Source organism: Sphaerodactylus townsendi, linkage group LG01 (genome assembly GCF_021028975.2).
Source record: "Sphaerodactylus townsendi isolate TG3544 linkage group LG01, MPM_Stown_v2.3, whole genome shotgun sequence".
Classification (NCBI taxonomy): Eukaryota; Metazoa; Chordata; class Lepidosauria; order Squamata; family Sphaerodactylidae; genus Sphaerodactylus; species Sphaerodactylus townsendi.
Genome location: NC_059425.1, coordinates 63,734,668 through 63,753,388, shown reverse-complemented (window position 1 = coordinate 63,753,388; position 18,721 = coordinate 63,734,668). Strand labels below are relative to the sequence as shown.

The window sequence follows — 18,721 nt, the reverse complement described above, 5'->3', positions numbered from 1 at the left end:
AGGTCCCGCAGGGCCCGAATAGCTGGTGGTAAGGTGTTCCACCAGGCAGGGGCCAGGGCTGTAAAAGCCCTGGCCCGGGTAGAGGCCAGCCGCATCATCGAGGGGCTAGGGACTACCAGCAAATTGGCCTCTAACGAATGTAGAGGCCGTGTAGGGATGTATGGGGTAAGACGGCCACGAAGGTACGAAGGTCCCAGGCCGCGTATCCTTGGGAATCATGTGATACAACATATCTTCTTTCAGTTGCCCTTTTGCACAATTTAAATTTTGCTTATTCACATAGCACATGTCATTTTTAAATTCAACTCTATACCTCTCCTGAGTTAAACATCCTACACTCAGTAGGCAAAAGTTAAGTTGTGGAACAAACAAGACATTAGTTAAGTTTTTGCCAAGGGAAGGCACATGTACAGTCCCTTGCATTTTTACCTCACTAGTTAAGCCATCTGCAAGACTCATGTGGGAAACATTAGCTGCAGTCTCTTCTTGGAGTAGACTCCTGTTGTTGACACAGTGTGCTGTGCAAGCACTGTCCATTAACCAGGAACTCTGCTACTCTTCAGAAGCCTTGCTCACCAGCATAGCAGATTCACACAGGTCATTTTTCTTGTAGTTTGTAGATCTCCCCTTCTGCCCGTTCTGGCCTTGTATCGCCTGCTTTCTTCTGGCATCAGGACAATTCTGGGCAAGGTGATCTATGGACCTACAGGAGAAACACCTTCTCACCTCATAGGTCTTGACAGGAGTTGTCTCTAGAGTTTCAGGAGGTTTCACATCAGGGCGATGTCTGTTACCAGGATTGGCTCTCACTGGTTTCCTTTCTGTGGCTTGACTTTCCTTTTGATAATTTCTTTGCTGTTGACTATCAGCTTTGCAGTCACGAAAAACAGAGTAAGGTCCTCCTCTCTAACACTGTGCAAATTGTAGACTAGCTGATCCCATCTTCCATCCAGAGAGGATAAAATGATGTAGGCTTTATGTGACTCAGGAAAAGTCATTCCTCGGTCTTCCAGTTGAGCAAACAACGATCTTATTTGCTGTAGGTGGGAAGACACGCATTCACCTGCCTTTAGCTTGCAGTTGTACAATGTTTTGGAGCCTGCTGTATCTTGTTGGCAAATTTTCTTGAGTGCATCCCAGGAAGCCTTTGCATTGCCAGAGTCTTTAACATACAGGAGCTGAGAATTCTCCACAGCCAGGACTATTGAGGCTCGGGTTTTCTCATCTGCTCACTTACCAGCTGCATCATCAGCTGCTGGAGTTGCCTCCACCATAGTCCATAAGTCTTCTCTTATGAAGTAGTTCTGCATCTTACAAGCCCAGGACATGTAGTTGCTTGCATTGAGTTGCTCGAAGGAAGGGCATACTTGCTGCTGCAAATGCCATCTTTAGCTTTGTTCCAAATTGCTGCACCACAGCTCATGATTTGGATATTGTCTTCTCTCTTACTCCCGAATAGACCTGGAGTCTGGGCCCAGAACCTATCAGCAGACTTAAAGCAGAGCTACTTAGATTAGAGAAGAAGGTCTAGTAGTCTTCTTGTACACACTGCAGTCTCCTATCTCTTAGAAAAAGAAAACTGTCCATGCAAGATGTTCTTTCCAATTAGGAAGGCTTTTACTTAGCAATTGCAAGGTTACACAAGACTATATTAGTTAAGACTACAATGCTATACAGAACACTTCAGCATTACTATAACACTAGAACTAGAACAGACTTGAAGACTAGAATAGAATAGACAATTCACAGCTTTCTTTATACATCGAAGCTAAATACTTTTCCTGGCAACAGTCTCCCATTGGACCAGAATGCACCAATCACATTAAAGGTCAACTGTAGCTGGTTGCCCCCAGACTTTCTGGCTCCTGGCCCTTATTGCTGGGCAAACCTTTTTGCTGCCTAGAAAATGACTTTGTGAACCTTTGTTTTATATATCATGACATTTTGCTGCAGCAGCAGTAGCATTAGCAGCAAGCCTTTATTGGCATAGACAACAGTACAACAATAGTAAAAAACTGATTAAAAACATATACAATACAGGAAATAAATGTTAATGGAAGGAAAACTACTGGCATTTAGTAATTTTTGCATTTTGCCCTAACAGGGGTCTTGCTTTATCTTCTATATAGGTTTTTATCAGGTAACTGTTACCACTTTTCAATTTGAAGTTCAAAATGGCTTTTTCTACAGGGTATAACTAGTATAGTTTCTACACGCCTAACATGCTGCAAATGAGAAGCAACAAATAAAAGCCATCCATTTGAAATCATAACAAGTGATCAGTGTGTGTCAGATGCCAGTTGGAATGTACCATCTCTTTAAAAGATTAAGGGGGTGGAAGGAAAAATGTAGTCCTTAAAATAATAATACTTAGAGGGAGTCTCGATGTCATGGTATCATCCAAAACATAATTTTAGCTAGGTAGGTCATCCCACATGTGAGATTGCAGTGGGACCACAAAGAAAAGGAAACAAGTTACTTACCTTTAATTGATAAACTTTTCATGACCATTGTGCAGGCATACAACCTGTTTCTGTCTTGCAGGGGGCTCCATCTGGTATACTGAAGGAACTGAATAGGAAAACCCTTATCTTTCTTCTTGGTGCATACATAGTCCTGTGTGTGTTTATAATAGCAGGTTTATAATGTATATTTTGGGATATAATGGTAATAATTCGACATTCTATGATATTTAGTTACAAAAATGTTTTAATGTCCATATCCTTTTCAACTAAAAGAACTAAGTCGAATTGTAACTTCATCCGCCATTTGAGGACCAATTTCTAGGCTAGAACTCCTGAATATTTTCCTCCATTTTTCACACAGAACCCATGTGCTCACAGAGTGGTGTATTTGGTCACATTCTGGTCACTAATCTGGTCACATTCGGGGTGACCAGATGACTTCCTGCTGCTGGGCGGGAAGAGGGACTGCCCTCGGCTTCTCTTCCTGCCCAGCAGCCGGGATGCCAGAGAAACTGGCACTCCAGCTGCTGGGCTAGGAAGAGGGGCTGTAGCCCGACTCACGAGTAAGCAGGGCTTACACATGAGTAAGCAGAGTTCTGTGCACAGGGGCGCCCTGAGGAGTTTTTGCCTTCAGGCACCTTTTGGCCCCCATACGCCTCTGGTTCACAGATAATTAGAAAAATCAGATATATCTAAACAATATGTGGTTTATGGCATATCTTGCAAAGTAGGTGAAATTTGTAGGTGCAAAAGTGCTCTCATCTGTTAGTACTAGTCTGTTGGGAAGGGGTGGCAGGTTGACCTTCCTATCCTTAGGGATTGTATGCTTGGAGGTTTACTGTGAAAAATCAGACTGTATTTGTTACTTTTCCTATACGATTCATTTTAGTGTATGATTGATCTGTATCTCACCTTCATACTGTGAGTTAGCTTTAAGTTGCACAACATTGACTCAGATTTTCTGACCAACATCACTGATTCAAACCAGGACAGGTCTTTTACTATATATAGATAGACATGTACTTTGAAGGATATTCTGAAGAGAAAGTTAAGAGGGCCAGTACTGCACGTTTATAATGTATATTTTGGGATATAATGGTAATAGTTCGACATTCTATGATATTTAGGTCCAAAAATGTTTTAATGTCCATATCCTTTTCAACTAAAAGAACTAAGTCGAATTGTAACTTCATCCGCCATGTGCTGGACCATCTTTGTTTTAGAATTTAGAATTAGGTAGGCACTAGGACCCAAGCAGTACATTCTAAAACAAAGTTGGTCCAGCACATAGCAGATGAAGTCACAATTCTACTTATTATTTTGGTTTAAAAGAATATAGTGTAGGAACTCAATGAATAGTTGGGAACACCTGATGCTCCAAAATTTTTAAGCAACCTCCCTGAAAGGAGAGAGAAAGCATAGAAATTAAATAGATAGATAGAAAGATAGAAAAGATAGATGGATAAGATAGATAGGGAAAGATATAACCTAGACAGGACATTAGTAGGGGACTTGTGTTAGTGTAGGATTCTTGTATAATACCTAGTTTAAAAATCCCTTAAAATGACTTTTGTACAGTGGTATGTACAGGAGGATCCTAGACCATAAAAGAACATACTTCTGAATTCCTTTTCTGAAATTCCCACGTAATAAACCATTTATTGCAGCTGTTGCAGCTGTTTTGAGGTAAGAGTTCTTTACATGTGGCTTTATTTAATGTTGTAAAACTTTGTAAGACTTTGCTGCCCTCTGTTGGTAGATCATTCTGATTCATAGAAACTGGTGCTTGCTAGGCTTGAGCAATGCACACAATATTTGGTAGAATTCGGATTTGGGATTTGGGCTTATTCGGGCATAATAGTATCTGTATGCCCGAATAAGCCCAAATACCTTATTTGGTATGCCCAAATATATTCGGATATCCGAATATATTTGGGTCCATCTGATTTTTTTGTATTTTTTTGCTTTTTCGCGTTTTGGCCTGCAGGTAGCACATTTTTAAAGCTAGTGACGCCAAAATTTCAGGGTATCAAACAGAGCCTGTCCTGATGATACCACCCGAGAGTGGTGAAGTTTGGTTCAAGGGGTCTAAAGTTATGGACCCTCATAGGGGGTTTCCCCATCCCCCATTGTTTCCAATGGGAGCTAACAGGCTCTGGATGATATCCTGAAATTTTGGCACTGACTGCTGTCCGAATATGTCGATATTTGGGCAGTTTACTTGATTCGGCAATCCAAATCTACCAAGCCTAGTGTTTTCTTTTTTAAATGGTGTATGATAGTTAATGAGAAGTACATATGTATCAGAAAATGGGAAATACATATGAATCAGTGACACAAATTATTTGTGTTAAAAAGTTTAATGTTCAGTGACTTGGTGCTAAGTCTTGTTGCAGCAGTGAATAAGAACATATAGCAGTGTAACATTTTGTGATGACTACATATTACTATATGGCCGTGGTGGCAAACCTTTGGCACTCCAGATGTTATGGACTACAATTCCCATCAGCCCCTGCCAGCATGGCCAATTGGCTGATGGAAATTGTAGTCCATAACATCTGGAGTGCCAAAGGTTTGCCACCACGGCCATATAGTAATATGTAGTCATCACAAAATGTTATATATCAATGGAGGGATTTTATACCTGTGTTTTGCATATATACTTTGCAACATATTTGATTATTGTTTATATATGAGGCTTTGTCCCTGTGGGGCTAGCTTAGCAGACTCAATATTCCATATCATCCTTGAATTGCAACTATTCAAGGATGTTTGTAGCAAATACCTTTCAGCCTTACTTTGGAACAAAGGATTTATTAAAAAAGCCCAGCAAATTTAGTTTTATTAGATTCTGACATGGAAACTTATGTTCTGGCAGCTAAGTTTCTAGCAACAGTATTAAAGCCAAAAAAAGGCCTTTTAATATTACTATTATTGCTTGTTAGGATACCTATTGTTCAATTTTACTTCAAACTTGCTAAATTGTTCTATTTATGCTGTAATTTTATATTGCTTATGTAGAGGATTTTGTTTTTGTTTTTAATTAGTAATTCTTTTTAACAATCTGAAATGAACTGGAACTCTTGAAGTCGACCATTGACATATGCAGATTATTTTCTTTCTGTTGAACTTTACTTTAGGATGTGTTTGTGAAAATTTTGATTTATGTCTATTAAAGGTTAATGAAATGAAAATGAATGAGCTATTTTCATTGTTTCAAGTTTATATTTTGTGCATATGTAAAATACACGTGTATATGGCAACCAATGGATTTTTTGTCCCAAATACATGTCAAGAAACAAAACCACAAATCCTGTTGCATGTTTCCATGTATGAAAGTGGGATCTATGTGATGCAGTGTAGTGTGGCAGTTGGTCGTTAATGTGTAGGTGAACTTTTTATTAAAAGTAAAGCATATATTAACAGGTTCTACTGTCCTCTAGTCAAGTATATTTATAGTCATAGTCCCAGTAAACAAAAAAGGAATGCATCTTTGTAACAGTTCATCAAGTTCAGCAGTGTCACACATGGATAGAATCATATTTGTCATTATTAGGGAAACAGTGTTTCAGACTTTTTTCCGGGGGGAAAATCCCTAGAGGCATGTTGTTCACTCATGCATAAAATTAGCTTACCTGTCACTTTCAGCAATTAATTTTCAAATTTAATTTAACAGTTTTGAAGTATTTTTGTGACCAGCTTTTACCTGTGTAAGACTATAGTGTATGTCTTTAGATTCAAATGCAGTGTAAAAGTTCAAATAGATTTAGAAACATGTTTCTATTCTTCTTTAATTACATGTCAGCCCTAAACCTGTTATCTTTCTATTGGTAGCAGTCTTATCAGTAATTGTTTGCCTATTTTTTCCTACCACTTTGATCTCTTAATTACACCTTCTATGTTAGGATTTACTAGATCTATAAATATTGATTATAAAGGAAGATGCTGCCCCTTAGTTGTCAAAATGTGATATTTCTGTCCCCTCCAGGAAACTATCTATCTCTATATATAAAGCAAACCATCCATTTGTGAGTTGTGCTCTAACTCTGAAACCACTGGACGGATTGCTTTCAAATTTTCACTCAATGTGCCTTTCCAATGCAGGCAGGTTTTCAGATATTCACATTGCTGAAATTCAATACCCGAGGCAGGTAAAACATCTTTTTCATGGCACACCAGGCCATGAAGCTGGTTGTGTTTAACTGTCACCCTTAGAATGTTCGTGCAGCCTGTCTGTGGCCTGAGGGATTGGTATGCCCTTAGAATGTTCACGCAGATGGCCAGAGATGAGCATTGAAAACAGTAAATAGGTAATACTGTGAGGTAATATGAGTGGAAGTGCAACACATACATACTTTGCCATGTGAGACGTCAGGTGGGGTTCCCCTCCCTCACACGCAGGTAACTTTCACTCTCTGTGCCTCACCCACTGCTACCACACAACACACATACTCTCATACACATCCAGCTCATCCTCACACACCTCACTCTGCCCTCCCTCACATCCAACCACCACTTACCCACTTCCTCACCCATATTCGCCATAGCTCTCTTTTACTAAAAGCGAGCTGGAGTTTGCCTTTTTCTTCTAAGACAATCCACGGGGTGGGGGCGAACCAACACTACTGACTCCGCTTCTTTTGCACGTGGCCCTTTACGAACTCAGGGAGCTGGCCTCGATCTGAATGCCTCACCACCCTGCCTCTGCTGCCTGACTGGGATAGCCTGCTTGCCCCACTTCTGCCTTACCCAAGCCAGGACTGTGCGTGTCAAACAGCCTCATGGACAGCGGGATTCGCACTCTGGACAGTTCCGTTGTGGAATGGAAAGGGTTACCTTGTACTAAAAAAAACACACCACCATATAACAATGTGAATTGAAAAGGGAAAGAGGGATTCCATTTGACAACCCCAAAAGGCTATGCTTGGGACATTGGACTTGCATGGACATCTGTGTTGGTTGCGGACTGTGATGAGAAGGACAATTGCCACAGCAATGTGTGGCTGGGCCCTGCTAGTTATAAATAACAAGTGTGTGCCCCTGGGACCTGCTGGGAAGGGGTGGGGGAATCCCATCTCCCTCACCACTTTCTCACTCAACCCAGTGCAGCTGCTGGGCTGTGCCACAGTGGGGTATAAAAACCAACTCTTCTTCTTCTTCAGTGTCCAACCTGTTCATGATTTCATCAATTAAAACTTTGTGTAGAAAGCAACGTGTTATTATAGTAAACTTGACAGATCTGTTCTTATTTGAAATTGCGTGATGTGTAAGACCTCGCATATCCTTCTTTCTATGGTCTCATTTTCAGAAATTAGGCTAGTGGCAGTTGGAATAGAGGCTTTCTTTGTGGTACCATGCCATTTAATGACCCAGGTCCAACTGATTTATGAGTAGCCAATACTGCATTCAAGTTCCTTGTGCAGGAGGTCAGGCTGAGATAGTTGTGACCCCACAGCAAGCTTAATGGAGGCAGAGTTGGAATTTGTCTTTTAGATCCTAGTTTGATGTGCTAATCATTACACCATGCTGGCTCCTCATCCCGCTTTGTGGGTCCTCATTTCTTATTTTTTATATGAAAATAAATATTAAATCTAAATATTAAATGTTTGTAATTAACCTATTTCTGGAGTTTGGCCACTGCAATCTGTTTCAGAGATATATTAGCTAAGTTTTAAAATCTGTACCTTGATAATCTGCTGTTCAGAGAAGGTGATCAGTTTGTCACAGCTAGAACTAGATCATTCTCCCCTGAGCAGGAGGGCATCTCCTGATGGTGGGTGTTTCCCATCAGCTTGCTGGAGAGGCAGGAAATTGAAGATCAGCTTCCTGTATCACTTGGGAGACTCCTCCTCCTTCCCAGTTCTTTCCTGCCTCTGATGGAGAAGCAGCATCTTAGAGCCTGTCCTGACTTTCTTTCCTTTCTCTGTCTATCTTCTCCCTGCTCTTCTATCTAGTTGTGGTTGACCAGCCCTCCCCTCTTCAGCGGTGCTACCCATGGCTCTGAAGCCTACTGGGGAAGCCATTCAGCTCGATCTTGGCTGCAAGCTAAGGAGCACGGCTGGTAGGCTTTCTTTAGGAACGGGAGGGGAGAGCAAGTATGTCCAGTGGCTCAGAGGAAAACTTCCTCTCTGAGGAGAAGCCAGGAACAATCAGGAAACAGCGCTTTACTGTGCAAACAACCGGTGTAGCCGAGCTGGTTGAATTGCTGCAAATGGCTCCTACAGCTGTGGCCATTTCCCACGACCTGAATCCAACAGGGAGGAAGGAGAATTCCTTTCACAAGATGAGGAAACAGAGGACATTCAGGTAGCAAAAAAGTCCCTTAGATTTTTTCAAACAAGAAGATTTCCAATACTTTAATATTTTCACTTTATATTTCCAATACTTTAATATTTTTACTTAATATTTTCACAAGATTTCTCACTTTAATATGCAACTTATCCCTGAAATCAGGCTCCATCCCTGAAGACTGGAAGATGGACACTGTCACACCAATCTTTAAGAAAGGATCTAGGGGGGACCCGGGAAATTACAGGCCAGTCAGTTTGACAGCTGTTCCTGGTAAATTAGTAGAATCTATCATTAGTAGAATCTATCATTAGTAGAATCTATCATTAAAGATAAAATTATAAAACATGTAGAAAAGCAAGACCTGCTGAGAAAGAGTCAGCAAGGCTTTTGCAGAGGCAAATCCTGTCTTACAAACTTACTAGAGTTCTTTGAGGGTGTAAACAGGCATGTGGACAGGGGTGAACCGGTGGACATTGTCTACTTGGATTTCCAAAAGGCTTTTGACAAAGTTCCTCACCAGAGACTGTTGAGAAAACTCAGCAATGAAGGAATAAGAGGGGAAGTCCTCCTATGGATTAAAAACTGGTTGAGAAACAGGAAACAAAGAGTGGGTGTAAATGGGAAGTTCTCACAATGGAGAGATGTCGGGAGTGGTGTCCCCCAAGGATCTGTTTTGGGACCAGTGCTCTTTAACCTATTCATAAATGACCTGGAAGTAGGGGTGGGTAGTATGGTGGCCAAGTTTGCAGATGATACCAAATTATGTAGGGTGGTGAGAACCACAAAGGATTGCGAAGAGCTCCAAGCGGACCTTGATAAATTAGGTGAGTGGGCTCAGAAATGGCAAATGCAGTTCAATGTAGCAAAATGTAAAGTGATGCACATAGGGGCAAAAAATCCAAACTTCACATACACGCTACAGGGGTCAGTGCTATCAGTCACAGACCAGGAAAGGGATTTAGGCGTCTTAGTGGATAGTTCCATGGGAGTGTCAACTCAATGCATGGCAGCTGTAAAAAAGGCAAACTCTATGCTGGGGATCATTAGAAAAGGAATTGATAATAAAACTGCAAAGATTGTCATGCCCTTATATAAAGCAGTGGTGCGACCGCACTTGGAGTACTGTGTCCAGTTCTGGTCGCCGCATCTCAAAAAGGATATTGAGGAGATAGAAAAAGTGCAGAGAAGGGCAACAAGGATGATTGAGGGACTGGAGCACCTTCCCTATGAGGAGAGGCTGCAGCGTTTGGGACTCTTTAGTTTGGAGAGGAGGCGGCTGAGGGGGGATATGATTGAAGTCTACAAAATTATGCATGGGGTAGAAAATGTTGACAGAGAGAAATTTTTCTCTCTTTCTCACAATACTAGAACCAAGGGGCACTCATTGAAAATGCTGGGGGGAAGAATTAGGACTAATAAAAGGAAACACTTGGAGTACTGTGTCCAGTTCTGGTCGCCGCATCTCAAAAAGGATATTGAGGAGATAGAAAAAGTGCAGAGAAGGGCAACAAGGATGATTGAGGGACTGGAGCACCTTCCCTATGAGGAGAGGCTGCAGCGTTTGGGACTCTTTAGTTTGGAGAGGAGGCGGCTGAGGGGGGATATGATTGAAGTCTACAAAATTATGCATGGGGTAGAAAATGTTGACAGAGAGAAATTTTTCTCTCTTTCTCACAATACTAGAACCAGGGGCATTCATTGAAAATGCTGGGGGGAAGAATTAGGACTAATAAAAGGAAACACTTCTTCACGCAACGTGTGATTGGTGTTTGGAATATGCTGCCACAGGAGGTGGTGATGGCCACTAACCTGGATAGCTTTAAAAGGGGCTTGGACAGATTTATGGAGGAGAAGTCGATTTATGGCTACCAATCTTGATCCTCTTTGATCTGAGATTGCAAATGCCTTAACAGACCAGGTGATCGGGAGCAACAGCCGCAGAAGGCCATTGCGTTCACATCCTACATGTGAGCTCCCAAAGGCACCTGGTGGGCCACTGCGAGTAGCAGAGAGCTGGACTAGATGGACTTTGGTTTGATCCAGCTGGCTTGTTCTTATGTTCTTATGTTCTTAATACCTATTCAGCATGTCTCTCACTGCTCTGAACCTCAGGCCCTCAGCCAGCGAGGCTCAGACACAAGATGCTGCCCACAAACACAGGGGACCAGGAGCTTTTCCCCCAGGCTACCCCAAAAGAAAAAGCTTTTCCATTCACAAATATTTTTGAGTCTCACATCAAGGAGGAATGAGCCAAGCCCACCGCCAATAGACAGGTGCCAGGTTTCTTTAAAAAGCTTTACAGCGCACCTGCTTATACTCAACAACTTCTACAAGTGCCTCTAATTGATGTGCCCATTGCGGCACTCTAATCTAATGACCTCGTCTCCAAGGATGGAGAGGGTAGCATGAGCATAGCTAGAAGAGTAGATCGCTTCAGCAAACGAGCCCATGAGGCATCAGCTATGGTGATCAGGGCAGTGTCTGCAGCCTCCACTGTGTCTAGAGCCAGCATAGTCTGGGCTAGGAAGCTTATAGAGCTACTTCCTGAGGAAAGTAAGAGGCTCCATGAAGGGAAGACCAATGGGTGAGTCAAACACACCAGATATTCACAGATGCAAGCCTGTCTGGTTGGCGGGCAACCTGGGAAGGGATTCCAACACAGGGCCGCTGGTCAAGACAGGAGTCCTTGTTGCCAATCAGTCATTGAGAACTGAGAACCCTTGTAGCCTTCGCCAAGGAACTCCAGAACTCCCACATGTTGATCCAAATGGACAACATAGCGGCAAAGGCCTAAATAAAAAGGCAAGGGGGCTCCAGATCCAGCGGTCTTCACCAAGAGGCACAAATAATATTGTGGCGTCCATCTCAGTGGAACACATTCAAGGGACACTGACCTGTCAAGCAGACTGGCTCAGTTGGCAGATCCTCCAGGAGGGAGAGTGAATGCTGAACAGGGATGTGTTCAATCTCATCTGCCACAAGCTGGGAGTCCCCCAGGTAGACCTATTCACATCTCACAGCTACCAACTGCCATGCTTCTTCACCCGCTTTGTTCATCATACAGTGGAAAACACAGATGCACTCACAGCCCCGTGGCTGCCGACACTCCTGTATACCTTCCCACTGGTCCCAGTCTTCCCACGACTACTCTGCAGGGTGAGACTGCTGAGGGCAGAGATCATCATGGTGGCCCCTGCATAGCCCAGGAGACCATGGTTCTTGAACCTGAAGGAACTAGCCATCAACCAGCCCCTAACCTTACCCGTTCAAGCGGATCTCTTCAACAGGGTCCGTTCCTCCATCCAGACCCAGCATGGTGGCGACTGACCGCTTGGAGGTTGAGCAGGGCATCTTCAGAGGCTTAGGTTACTCTAAAGAGGTCACTGATGCCATCCTAGCCTCTATACAATTTTCTACAAATAAGATTTATAATGCCACCTGGAAGACTTTCATCAGGTGGTGCCGGAGGAAGAGGATCAATCCGCTCCAGCCTGGGGTTGCCAACCTTCTCTTTTTCCTTCAAGAAGGCATCAAATCGGGTGGTGGTGGTGGTGGTGGAAAGTGCCATCAAGTCACAGCTGACTTACGGTGACCCCATAGGGTTTTCAAGGCAAGAGATGTTCAGGAGTGGGTGACTATTACCTGCGTCCATGTCTTTGCCTTGGTATTTCTCGGTGGTCTCTCATGCAGATAGTTGCCAGGGCCCAACCCTCCTTAACTTCTGAGATCTGACAAGATTGAACTAGCCTGGGCTATCCTGGTCAGGATACAAGAATGGGGAGAAAACAAAGAGTGCTTTAGAGCCAGCCTGCTGGGAGGAAAGTGGAACCAAAGGCACCAGGGAGCAGAGCAGCTGGAGGCAAGGGTAGTCAAACTGGGACCACACCAGTGGAAGTCCTGTGCCAATCAAGTGAGAAGCAAAATCAGACTACCTGCAGAAAACAAAGTGGTCTCAGTATTTTCAGGTGAGTCGTCAGGTATCCAGAAACTGTACTTTGTAAATTAACTAAAAGACTTCTCCCCCATGCACACAAAAACCTTCAAGTTTCATTAGGAGTATATGTTCCAGGACAGAGAATATCAAGAATCAGTTGGAGGGAAGGCAATGAGGGAAATTAGCCTAACTTAATCTGCTGATAGTTCTGAGAATTCGAGACAGGGACATTTTTGAGGTTTTCGGATTTTTTCCTTTCTGTGATATTTTGCAGACCCCCAGCTTGTTTATCATTGTCCACTTGGAGAGTATCATTATTGGGTTATCCAGATAAAAAATGATCACTGTAAAACTTTCATTGCCTTCTTACGTTCAGTATTAATAGCCAGGTTGTATGTTTCCAACTCATTTTAACACTTTTTACTTGCTTTATTGTAGGCAGCTGCAGGAACAGCAACGACAGAAAGAATTGGAAAGGGAGAGGCAGGAACGGGAGAGGTTGGAAAGAGAGAGGCTAGAAAAGGAAAGACTGGACAGAGAGCGATTGGAACAGGAACAACTGGAGAGGGACCGGCAAGAACGAGAGCGGCAAGAGCGCCTAGAAAGAGAGAGGCAAGAACGTGAAAGACAAGAACGGGAGAGATTGGAATGGGAAAGGCAAGAAAGGGAACACCAGGAACAGCTAGAGAGAGAGCAACTGGAATGGGAAAGGGAAAGAAAACTGTCAAGTGCTGGTAAGAATTTTAATATTGCTTTGAAATACGTGCTTTGTGTGATCACATTAACAAGCTGGTCAGAGGTTAAGATTACTTATTCCTTGCTTACCTATAAATTAACTGAAATCCAGTGAGTTATGGAAGTTATTCTCAGCAGCTAAATGTTCTGCATATTGATGATTATATATTTGAACTTTCCTTGTATAAATGTACGGGTTCAATCATTTCACTTGGTTTTAAGAAATTTTCATCTAATTACTTTTATGGAAAAAGGAAAGGGCAAATGAAACTGAGAAGGTTGTCTGTGCTTTTCTCACCTCTTATCTGTTTCGTGTCTATTTTGTGTGTACCTCTTGGAAAGAAGGTGCTGTCCTGGAAGCCTGGCACGACTGAGACTTTCCAGTGAACGTATTCCATATACTTCATTTTGACTTTTTTGTTCTTTCTGAAACGTTTTGTCAGGAACTCTGGATAGTGTAAATTAGTATTGAGGGATACAAAATGTGTTGGAACAAAAAAACTATGCTAACTGCAGATTTTATCTTGATAATCTCTCAATGTCAATCTTGAATGTTCTTCACTTTCAGCCATTTGTGGAAGTTACCCCAAGCTTTTATCTCCCATAACCTTTTCTGGTTGATTAGAAAAAAAGACTTTGAGAGTATTCTGCTGTTCAGGCCATATTTTACAATTCTACATGTAAAGCCTTGCACAACGGAAGTAAGCATGACATCCTATGCATTTCATACTGACTTGTGCCACTTGTGAGATGTGTCTCTGTACAGCTGTCTCGCAAACCTTTTAGTAATATGTTCCTAAAAGTCTTGTTTAATTCTGTACAAATCCATTTCTGTTAATCAGTATCCTGCTGGCACCACAACTTCTCTTGCTCCAGCTTCCCTTACTGTTGAAGTGTGAGATCTGTTATATGAAACTTCCTAGTTATGCTGTCTTAATGTTTGTGTGTGCCTTTCTTGTAGTCCCCATCACCTATTCCTGCAACCTCAGGAGACTTCTGTTTGCATCTTGGACATGATGTCTCTATTTTCCTTCAGGATGTGGATAAGAGGGATATGGCATGTTTTAGCCTATTTCTCAATAAACTGGCAGCAGGTGGGTGTTGTGAATTTTCAGGTTGTGTGACCGTGTCAAATACATCTTCCTGTGACATGCCTCTGAAGATGCCAGCCACCAATACAGGTGAAACATTAGGAGCAAAAGCTATCAGACCACGGCCACACAGTCTGAAAAACCCACAGCTTCCAGTTGGTTCTGGCTGTGAAAGCTTTCGACAATAAATTGGTGGCAGTTGAGAGATGTTGTTTAAGGCAGCAAGCCAGTTGTCTGGGTAATGTCATGTCTGGCATTAGAATTTACTGCCATTAGGCCACTCTGCGTGAAGAATTTTTGTTTTCACCTTTTTAGTAAGTTATGCAGACAGTATTTTTCTATTAATTACTGAATGAAATACCTTGATTCAGTATTGCATCGTATTGACCCTGTTCAGTTGTTGAGTATTTTATTAAAGAGAGTGCTGTGATTTTCATTCAGGAGACCAGACAATTTTTTAAACTTTATATGTTTGCAAAGCCTTTGTTTCTTCCCAGAGAATATCCATTGCTTTAAACGTTGCTTTAACAGTCCAGGTGCTTGGGAGCAGCAGCCGCAGAAGGCCATTGCTTTCACATCCTGCATGTGAGCTCCCAAAGGCACCTGGTGGGCCACTGCAAGTAGCAGAGAGCTGGACTAGATGGACTCTGGTCTGATCCAGCTGGCTTGTTCTTATGAATGTTGAGCAGTGTTGAAAAGGTTGGGAGACGTAGTTTGAGCTTGCACACATGGGCATGTGTCTGGGTTTTTTTTAATGACTGAGCACTCTGGCTGTACAATCTATAACCTGAATGGTTTCAGGTTAGCTGTGGTATAATTGTATATGTTGTTATTTTCCTGTGGTTGTATAAAGGTTCTCATTGTAGATAAAATAGACTTAATTTCCAGATAAGTCCATCAAAGCTAGTCCACATTTTCACTATTCTGCCTGGCGGCAAAAACATGTTAATCATGTTGGGTTACATCAACAGCCTAAAAGAACACCCCCCCCCCCGACTTTCCTATTCAGTTGTCTACAGGGTTCAAGACATCCTGGGTACTGGATTTCCATGATGTCTGGGAATTTCAGTGTGGCATCTAGTATTTTCAGCAAATGGTTTGCTGCTGATATTTCCAGGCAGCTCTCATTCACTCCCCCTTGTCACCTGTAACTGGAGGGACTTTGCTGCTTCCGAACGCCCAGTCTACTCATAATCATGAGAATGATGCAGAATGCTAACTTGCGAGGTGGGGTAGAGTCCTTTCTTCAGTGGAGGCTTAGTAGGCTGGAGCAATCAGGAACAGTGATAGAGATAAGTTAAAAGACCATTTTTTAAAAAAACCAACCATCTTTTATCTTAGCTGCTCCTGCCCCTGACAGATCTTGTTCGTTAGCACTTCCCTCCCTAGCCATAACCGGAGGGAGATTTGGTCAGATTCAGAAAGCCGTGTCCTATCCTCATTGTTAGGAGTCGGATTGGATATTTTATTTTCAATAAACCTTTCTGCACTCATAAAGGCCACTGAGACTGGTATTTGTGACAGGAAAAAGGCATACTGTGACATTCATATTTGGACAATTAAGAAAGTAGGCAGAGAGTAAGTTGATTCATTTGAAATGTAGACCCTAACCCCTACTTTTGGCAGTTCTTCAGAAATGGGGGTTTGTGTCTCTGTGAGATATCAGTTGTTATTTTGTGTTGTGAGGACAAACGGAATTACCCATACATTACTTTAATACAATGGTTTTTATCATAGCATATGAGGATTAGTTTTTGTGGAAGTAATATTTAAAACATCTGGTCTTTAAAATAAACAACTCTGAAGTTTGAAAAACAAACATGGTTCCTAAGTTTCTGACCTGATTCCTGTATCCCAAGAAAATTTGCCAAAACTGTTCAACTGAAGGCAATTTTTACTTTTCACAGATAGCAACGCACATATCTGTTTACTAACCAAAGTATTTAAATTCTCTATTGTATATCAGTTTCAGATTAATATTGCAGTGGTTGAAAAATCAGGGCTTTGTAAAGCAGACACTCTGTTATCAAAGCCAGTCATTTGAGGAAGAATTTTCTCGTTTCTCCTGTTCTGTGTGGAATTTTTACTTGGTAACATGAATGTCTTATCTACTTTCTATGGAGGATGAGGCATATTTATTTATATACTGAAGGTGTTTCTTAGTCTTAAAGCAAATGTTAAGATCACTACACTTGATTCCAACTGATTGATTTTGCTGTCTACCTGAGAGCTAATTCTTTAACTGAGTTTCTGGCATTTCCAGAATGTGCTTGTAAATCCCAATATTGGCACAAATAGATGACAAAATTGAAAGCATCTGTTGATAGTATATAAATTCTAACAGTAATTTACTTGTGCCTAATCCTCTGGTACTAACTATAGTCTACATTTATAAATTTTGTTTGAATGCTGGTTTTGTTGCTTCATTAGCTCCCTTTTTCTCTTTCCTCTTTTACCCTGCCTTTGCTGCTGCTTTCCATCTTCTGTCCAGCTCCATCTTACGACAGCTCCCCGTATAGCACTTCACTTCCTGAATACTCCAGCTGCCAGCCTCCTTCAGCACCTCCTCCATCCTATGCTAAAGCAATGTCAGACTGTACTCCGGATTATGCTGTAGTGGTTTCTGCACAGCCAGTTTCCTCCCCCCCTACACCACCTCTAAGGCACTCTGCATCACGTTTTGCTACATCGTTGGGTTCAGCCTTCCACCCTGTTCTTCCCCATTATGCCACAGTTCCTCGCCCTCTGAACAAAACTTCTCGACCACCTTCACCTGTGAATCCCCCAGTGTCTCTGACATCAAGCGCCAAGTCCACTACTTGGTCAGCTTCTAGTTTTGCACCTCTTCCCCCATCTCCTCCTGTAATGATTAGCAGCCCTCCTGGCAAAGCCACAGGTCCAAAGCCTGTTCTACCGATTCCTGTTACTGCTCAATTACCCCAGATGTCACTGTCCCCTACAGCACCCAATGGGCTTCCAGAATTGGCAAACTATCCAGCTCCTTCACCACCTACCTCAGGTCCAACCCCTGTACCACCTTCCTTTCAGCCTCTTTCACTTTCTGGACCTCAAGCTGGTTCTCCAAGCTCCCCTAATTCCTCGGCTCCCTCATCCAAGCCTAGTGTTCTCCCTTCTCCCTCTGCAGCTCCCCCTGCCTCTGTTGAGAACTCTCTAAACTCTGTGCTGGGAGACTCCTTTGCTTCTGAGCCAGTCTTGCAGACAGCCTCTCAGCCGATTGAACCTCCATCCCAGCAGGGTAAGGCTTTCTGTTATTGCTACTAATTAACTAATCAGGAATGCACTCAAAACTAATTTGCATCTGAAACGTGATTTAATACATTGGAAGTTGCAGTGATCTTAATACCCACCCCACCCCCACCAAGTATGGCAAGTATGGCAAGTATGTTATGGGGAATTGTGAACATTTGCCAAATTTCATGTTTTGAAGAACATTTTGATTATTTGCTGAATACGTTTTGCAATTTTAAATAAAAAGATTGGAGATATGCACAGAGATTAGTTTACTGTTGATTAATCTTGATTGTTGAAAAGGCTTTTCTCAGGTACGTTTTAGTCAATAGAAATATCTGGAACCCCATAGTATTGCCTTGGTTATGTACGTATGTCTGTATATGCATGTCAGTATGTAAATATGCAGAAATAGCTTATATTTGCAGCTGTTCATTGATGTAAGTCATTCAGTAATCCAGCACTCCAAGGAGAGATGAAAATCTGCCTGTATTCACAAACCAAACTCTTATCTGTTCATCACAGACAAGCTTTATTAAATGCTGCTTAAAATCCATTTAATAAAGACTGGGTGGGGGAGAATACTTATTCCACCTGCATTTTAAAATCTAACAACTAATACAAGCTTTTAATACTTCTAAGAAAGTGCATAGCTGTGAGTTAAAACTAATACAGAAGTTCTGTTTGAATTATTCTGTGTTCTCTTAATCTAGCTACAATAAAAAAAAATAGGTATGCATTTTAAGTTTTCAACCGGGACAAACATCATTTTGGATTTCTTTTCTTCAGAGGTTCTGTATTTCTTTACCCATTATTTATATGCTATTCAGGATCTGCAAAATACTGTGCAATTCAGAGGAGTAGCATGGATTTCTGATTTAAGCAATGTTTGTTACTGAGAAGCTTTTGAAAACTGATTTTCTTCAGTGAATTGTTGGCTGGTTACTCTTAAAATA

General features: G+C 42.0%; 1 protein-coding gene across 6 annotated transcripts in view; it reads left to right on the top strand.

The window, feature by feature from the left end:
- The window catches only part of ENAH (ENAH actin regulator), a 141,118-nt gene that overhangs the window by 98,265 nt on the left and 24,132 nt on the right, over positions 1-18,721 (top strand). For 4 of the 6 annotated variants that reach the window (XM_048505804.1, XM_048505622.1, XM_048505537.1 and 1 more), the window contains 2 exons: positions 13,129-13,424; positions 17,008-17,772. In XM_048505804.1, the coding sequence (XP_048361761.1) occupies positions 13,129-13,424; positions 17,008-17,772 (1,061 nt within the window). The remainder of the gene's footprint in view (positions 1-13,128; positions 13,425-17,007; positions 17,773-18,721) is intronic. The other 2 variants (XM_048505884.1, XM_048505964.1) reach the window with 2 other exon arrangements.